The sequence below is a fragment of the Pteropus vampyrus genome, unplaced genomic scaffold (genome assembly GCF_000151845.1).
Source record: "Pteropus vampyrus isolate Shadow unplaced genomic scaffold, Pvam_2.0 Scaffold1, whole genome shotgun sequence".
In the NCBI taxonomy this organism is placed as follows: domain Eukaryota; kingdom Metazoa; phylum Chordata; class Mammalia; order Chiroptera; family Pteropodidae; genus Pteropus; species Pteropus vampyrus.
Genome location: NW_011888782.1, coordinates 35,853,678 through 35,861,374, shown reverse-complemented (window position 1 = coordinate 35,861,374; position 7,697 = coordinate 35,853,678). Strand labels below are relative to the sequence as shown.

Here is a 7,697-nt window from a genome sequence, read left to right as displayed (position 1 = left end):
GCTGGTTACAGAAACTTTTACTTTTATGTAAAATTTATGGAAAATGTTGTAGATAAATTAGAGGGCAGCAGAAAAAAACCTCCTTAATCTGTCAAAAATTGTTCTCACTTGGTCAAGGAATCAATGATTATAAAATTATAAGTTTAAGATGTATTTAATGGGCCATATAATTTTATTGGGGAGATCATATTATTTCAACAAGTTGATTATTTGATTCAGAAGGAGGCTAATTTCTATATAGAGTATATAATTTCTAAGAACCATAATTTTTTTAAGCTTACATTTTGAAATAATTTCAGATTTATAGAAAAATTGTAAAATAGTACAATGGATTTCTATATATCTTTATTCCAGATGAAAATGCTAACAATTCACATTTTATTATTCTCCTTTTCTCTATATACATGTGTGAATATACACATACACACACGTTCACTGAACCATTTGAGAGTAAATTGCTGACCTGATGCTACTTTACCTCCAAATATCTGTGTATTTCTAAAAAGCAAGGATATTCTCTTACATAACCACACTGATTAACATTGATTTACTATTATTATCCAATCTACAGACCTTATTCAAATTTTACCTGTTGTCTCAATAATGTCCTTTATAACAAAAAAATTTTTCCTGGCCAATTAGGAATACTTGTTGCATCTATAATAACCTCTCTTTAGTCTTCTTTAATTTGGGCGAGCTTCTCAGTCTTTCTTTTTTGATGACCTTATCATTTTTGAAGAATAGAGGTCACTTTCTCTAATGTCCCTCCACTGGATTTGTCTGATGTTTTCCCATGATGAGGTTATGCGCTTTCAGTGGTAACCACACAAGTGTGTGTCCTTTTCAGGAGACATGTGATGTCTATTTGTTTCACGTAGTGATGTTAAATTTTGATTAAAGTGGTGTCTGCCAGGTTTCACTAAAGTTACAGTTTACTTTGAGATAATGTAAATATTGTTTTTCATTAAACTTTCACCTACTAGTTTTAGCATCCATTGATGAGTCTTGTCCAAAACAACGACTATTATGGTAGTTACCAGATGGTGATTTCTAAATATAGTACTCCTTTTCTATTAGTTGTCGTTCTACTGTAAGGAAAACTTTCTCTTCTCCTATTGATTATTCATTTAGTTCTATCTGTATGAACTCATGTTTTCTTGTTTTATTTTATGGGTTATAACGTATTGCTACAATTATTTTGATGTTCAATTGTCCTACATTGGCTGGTGGAATACCCCACAATCTGTGTCCTTCAGCCATTTCTCACCATTCCTCAAGCTTACTTTCTCTTCGAGCAAGATATTTCAGTCTCATCTTGTGCTTTCTCTGCCCCAGCCCAGGAATCAGTAACTTTTCTGAGACGGCTTTTTTTATTTTAAAGAAGGAAATTTCTAAACCAAGATCTGAGTGCTAGGTATTCTTTGTTAATGGGCTTCTAGGCACTCTCAGATAACAAGATTAGTAAATAATGTATATATGCATACATATATTTTTATAGTTATTTCTATATTTCTATTAACCTCTATATATGAAAAAACCATAAGTTCATACTGATACTTCCAATTCCAATCCAATACCACAGGGGAAGAACCCATCATTTATAATTACTATCTTGTAACTGTGTCAAAACCCAGTCATTAAAGTTGCCATGCTATAGAATTGGTGCTGTGAGATATTCTGGAGCTGCTTAATGCCATTCATCCACCCATTCAGTTACTCACACTCTATGTGCTAGGTACTTGGCTATAAATATGGAAATTAAAAAGAATTTCTCCCAATCCTCAAGCAGATCAATCTAGTACAGAGGGTAGAATAAAAAAAAAATAATTACAATGCAGTATAGTATGTTTGCATTAGAGGTATTCACAGTGTTCTGTGAGAACAGAGAGGAGGGGCACCCAAATCAAACTGAGTAAACTGGATTATTTTGGAGAAGTAAAAATGGGCTGCTCACACTACTCATTGAAAGAGTTCTGGGATTATTGTGCATTTGCATGAAATGAAGAGTATACTTTGCTTCTAAGCAAAAATACATTTTATGGAGAGCTCTGATTTATCTAGAAGGGTACTCTGCATTGATTGAATTCATCAAAAAACTGCTCAGCCAGGATAATATCTACGCAAATAAATTCCGGGGGAATCAATGTTAGCTTGGGGGATCAAAGTTAGGTTTCACTCTACTAGGCCTCTCGCAATGACCATAAAGGGAAAAATTTTGGACTTTTGCAAAGTGCCTAATATCACATGGTGAATTTTCCCCTCCTCTTCTTTATAAATTAAATAAACCAGTTTATTTGCCACTGTGTTGGTCATTACCTTTTTGAATAACAATAGTTTATATACAGATTTTCTTTGATTTAAACTTGGGAGTTTGAAGGAAAGAAAAAGAGGTGTGTGTGTGTGTGTGTGTGTGTGTGTGTGTGTGTGTGTGTGTGTGTATTAAGAGTATATGTCTAGAAAGTAAAGGCTAGGAAAAATAATTGAGGTAAAAAATATTAGGATAAAAATGAGAAAGGAATTTTATTATTTTTGCTGTTCTATACATACAGTATTCTTACCAAAATTTATCCCCCGAGCTTTTTAAAAAAATAAACATGGGCTGTCTTCTGGATTGTGCTCACCTGCCAGTTTCCCCTAGTTCTAAATCTGGTCACTCTGATATTGCTTATTCCCCCAATTTAGAAATCCCAGTTTATTAAGTTGCTCAGTGAGATGTGTCAGTAACAATCACCAGTACCAGGAGGCTGACGTGCGTGTGACTTGTTATTTCTCCTTCAGTTACAAAATGATTCCTTAGTATAGCTAACATCACAGAAAAAAGTCGAACTGAGATATGTGTATACCTTTTTGTCACTATAGGAGCAGAGTCAACATGACTGAAATATTTACTTATTTATTAGGTGGCCTTAATAGAAAATATAAAATCATTTAAGTCATGAAATACTCATGATAAATAATAAACTTCAAATGGTAATAGGATTTGAAGTTTCTTCTTACTCTTTTTTAAAAAATGTAATTTTAGGTAACCGTAAAGGTGATGTAATGTTAGTTTGGATTTCTGGAAAGAATCCTCAGCCGCCATTAGCTACCTCTGGGTGCAGAAGCACTTGCGATAACTGCAGAAGTGGACCAAACTGAAGGGGCCAGGCTTGTGGCAAAGGTCAATGTGGTGACGGCGGCAGCAGCACCTACAGAAAGCATGGGTCATATACACTGCCTTATGCAAGGAATAAGAAGAAAAATGATCTACCAGCTGGGGGCTTTAGCATATGTAACAATTACTGAAAGCTTCTTTGAAAGTGATAATTTTTTAATTACTTTATTAAATATATGTTCAATTTAAAGGTTTTAACTATCTATAATCACCATGATACAATATGTGTGTGTATATATAAAAATACCTTTGGACATGCTTTAAGAGGTATAATTGTGTTTTGAAATCTATGCAACGTGAAATATGATTTGATATTAAAAAAACCAACTAATCAGAAGCACAAAAAAACTGTATATTTTAATAAGAACCCATTGCAGATTCTGGAATAATTGTTGCATGCATGTCCCTAGTCATGTTGGACTTCTCCTTCAGTTTTGATTGAAGTAATGTGTGTTCCACAACACCGATTCTAATGTCCATCTGAACTGTTTCTTGCTTCAGCTTTGTTAAGCTCTGTTTAATCTTCACCAAAGGAGCTGTGGTATAAAAATAACATGGAATAAAAATATTTATTTGGAGTATCATTGTGTTACAGAATTGTATAACAGTTTCTCTCACTTTGCCTTATGCCAAAAATAGGGTTAAAAACACAGCCAACAACTTACTGACATTTACATATTTTGCTGTGGAATTTTAAACACCTAAGATTTTTAAGATGGGCAATAATATTGTATTTGAAGTACTGAGGCTGAACTTCCTGTCTTTTCTTGGGGAGACTTGCTAAGGGAGTGTTTAAGGATGCCTTCTCTCTCGCACGCACGCACACGCGCGCGCTCTCTCTCTTTCTCTCTCTCTCTCTCTATATATATACATATATATTTTATGGGCTGGCACATTTGTCTGAGGGAAAAGGGGATACAATATGAAAAAAAGAAAAGAATTATCTGTGAGATATAATGGGCTCATTCAAACATACTGCACAGCCGCTACACACCTCTTTGTGAAAGATCACTCAGTATATACTATTAGAAAAATCTTTCTAGAGCACAGAAGGGCCTTAGGCAATCACCACTGGGCCATGTCAAAGTAACTAGCTCATGATGGAGGATGATTACTAGAGGATTATTAATTCTTCCCTATTTGACCTCTGCCCAGTCAGGTCTACTGGGGAAGAGGGAAAAAAAAAGAGGTCATCAGATCACTGCCTTTGCGTAATTTGGGCATACACTTAGTGCTCTTTTGTACATAAAATGGAATAATGAAGCTCATTTGATGAAAACAGAACAAAATAATTTTTAAAATTGGCACAACAAAGTGCATATTTAAACATTCCCCACTCTATTACTGAATTAATACAATATGAATATAAAAAATTCCTAAATTGAGGTAAAAAAAAAATGGCTCTTCCCAGCTGATTTATAAGGAAAACAGTATACTGATTATCAGACATCATTTTGGCACCATGTAGCTCTCCTCAAATTTATTTTAAAAAGCAGATTATTTATTAATATCATTTTGTTAAATAGATTTCTTGAAGGGATAATCTTTTCTTGCTCATTTTCTCCTTAAAATGAGTGTGTGCTTACCACCATCAGTCATACTGCTTCCTTTTTCTTCCATTTCTTGCTTTACCTTTTCTAGTTCTTCTGTAACCTTTCATTGAAAAAAAAAAAAGTTTTCATGAGCACTGAATTTTAATTAACATTAAAAATTTCTGAATGATGTATTAAGAAAATTAATTTAGATATAATATATATATAAAGGGATATAAAGGTATTAAGAGTATTCTGGACATAATCTGAATAATAAGATAAAGTACACAGATATACAAAGCTTTTTATCTTCTGATTGTGCTCCTTGGGTTAAACTTCACCAAATTACTTTCTCTTTAAGTTTCTCAGGTGGTAACAGGATAGAATAAAAACAATCTAAATTATTGTTTTATAGGCACTCAAACCTCTTGTAGTTATCTTATAGCATCTACCATGCCAGCCTCTAATAATGAGTTACTGATTAAAATAGTATAAAAATTCTAAAAAGATTTTGGATTTCCAAAGATATACTAGATATCTTTTTTAATATTATAGTTTTATGAGAGAATATGCCACTGCAGGACACTAAAAATAATGTTTATACCATATGGTTATATAAGAATATTCTAATTACTCTATCCAAACCATAAACTCCAAGAGGCATACTATGCTGTCATATTGCCTCTTATCTGTACTCCACACCATAATCAAAATTATACATCTAAATACTCAAAATTATACAAATGTTATTAGCAAAATTCTAAGCTAGTATTAATATGGGTGAAAACTACTATCTTTAAAAAATTGAAAATTTTTGATATGATCTAGAACTAAGCCATAATTATTATAACTTAATAGGTTTTATTTTTTATCATACTGGTGAGTAAAAACTTCCTTGGGAACAAAGTGCTCATCCAAGTAAAGCAAATTAATTTTTTTCAAGCACCTGAAATGTTACAACTGAGGATAACTACCTATTCCAAAAGAACTAAATGGTTCCCTGGACTCCTTTAAAGTGTTAATTTACCCAACCTAAATGAGTACTTTACTTCTATATAACGTTTTATTTGACTAGAAGCACCACAGGATTAGAGTCTAAGTATTTCTAAAGCCATATTTTTAGTATTTTAACATTACTATTTACACCTTAAATAATATTTATAAAAGATGCTTAATTCTATTATATAAAAAAGTCTGTGATAATTATACTGGATTGTAATCAAAGATAATCGTGAATTTTAGACTCACTTTGGCTATTGATCTCACATAAGGTATTTTTTTTCCTCTCAGCTCTTTAATGAAAAATAAGATTATATATTAGGTCCTCCTTCCCTTGCAAGATGATGAAAATAAATACAACGATATAGGTAAATATTCCAGAAGTTCTCAGAAAGAAAGTGTTACAAGCTACTCTCAATTTATAGACAGAGAAATACCTAGGATCACTCACAATTATTAACAACGATCAAAAACAAATCTTAGATCTTGTAGACTAACACTAAAATTTGTTATAGATATTTAAGCCAGTGTTTTATCTACTCTTCTAAATATCAATTATAATTATTATGTTTAAAAAAATTAAGGAAGTTATGAATTTGTGAATATTATCAGCAGGGTTTTTGTTGAATTTAACAGAACAACTTCAGGCATTTTATGGAAACTAGTAGTATAAACATACATAACTGATTCATTGATAAGAAAATTAGGAATTTTCTCCTAAAGAAAAGGATTCAAAGCCACAGGAAACAACTATTGAAACAATCCATGGTTGTAGCAGTATTAAAGAAAGCATCAAGGCTCTGAACAGCTGGGCCCAGCTGACAGGTGAGAAGCTGGCAAGAGCACACGGTGTGTACCTCAGACAGCAGTCTTGTCCTTTCAGTCACTCCGCCATTTCCTTGCTGGTATCGCTCCTTTGCCTGAGGGTGAAAACATTTTGTTTAATGACAAATTCAGCACAGAAGCAGATTACTTAAATGTGACCTCTTTGTGTTTGCAATTTCTGCATATCACTTTATGACAATTGCTCCTCTCATCTGTAAATACATTTGTGAAAGTGACATTTAACTGTGGCTGTTTTATGTTCCTAATAGGCACCATGTATTTAACTGAAGCACTATAAAATGATGAACTACCTTAACCTTCATATAGTGACTGTAACTCGCATGGGCATGGTGCACAATAAAAACTGTCCTCAGCCATTCTTAAACAGTTTAGGAGAGTGGCTCTTAGCTGATCTAATTTGCATGCTATGCAGAGAAAACCAGTTCTAAAAAATCAATCATAATAGAGCATCAGGATCAGCAATTAATAAGGATTAACAAACAGTATGACAGTATGGAATATACTCTTGAGAACTAATCTAACAATCAAAGTTTATTATTTTGATATTTAATGTCAAAGTTTGAGACTTTGGTGGCTTTAAGTAGAAGCTTTTACAGCATTGTAAAAGTAAAAATATCCATAAGTAGATGTGTACATGAGCAAATAAACAGATAACAAAAAAAAGTGAAGATTACTTTCTGTTTGGTCTTTGAGAACTGAAAATACAGAGGTATCTCAAGTTTACTTCCATTTTTTCTTCTTCTAACCTTGTCTACTGAAAGAAAAATTAAATATGTCTTCAACTGCCATTTCCAAGTGTTCTTACTGGTCTTCAGCATCAGGAAAGGAAGCATAAATCCCAGAGGAAAGCGTTTCTATCCCCATTGCTGCGACAAAGAATTGCTCCTTTCAAAGGCTGAAGATTTTACTTTTTGGTTGAGGTTCTAAAATTTTAAAAGGATTAAAAAGTTTGCTCATTTAATTAATTAAACTGCTTGTCTTTCAAGGTGTCTCGCTTTCATATTCTTTATTATAGGGTTGTAAGCCATTATGGCAGGGATGTCTTTTCCTTCTGACACATGTAAATGCATACTATTCTTCTTCCTCCTACTCATACGGTAAGTTGACAGCAGACTTAGAAACAAAACTAGGTGTCCTGACATTCTGTTTCTGTCCTAAGGCATGTT

The 7,697-nt window shown here is 32.9% G+C and overlaps 1 protein-coding gene across 1 annotated transcript in view; it reads right to left on the bottom strand.

Moving 5' to 3' along the window:
- Nucleotides 1-3,303: 3,303 nt before the first annotated feature.
- Nucleotides 3,304-7,697, bottom strand: part of IFT57 (intraflagellar transport 57) — a 50,931-nt gene continuing 46,537 nt past the window's right edge. Inside the window, exons 9-11 of the mRNA XM_011384609.2 lie at nucleotides 6,543-6,605; nucleotides 4,741-4,807; nucleotides 3,304-3,690 (exon numbers count right to left, since the gene is read on the bottom strand). Of these exons, the coding sequence (XP_011382911.1) occupies nucleotides 3,512-3,690; nucleotides 4,741-4,807; nucleotides 6,543-6,605 (309 nt within the window). The 3' untranslated portion in view covers nucleotides 3,304-3,511. The remainder of the gene's footprint in view (nucleotides 3,691-4,740; nucleotides 4,808-6,542; nucleotides 6,606-7,697) is intronic.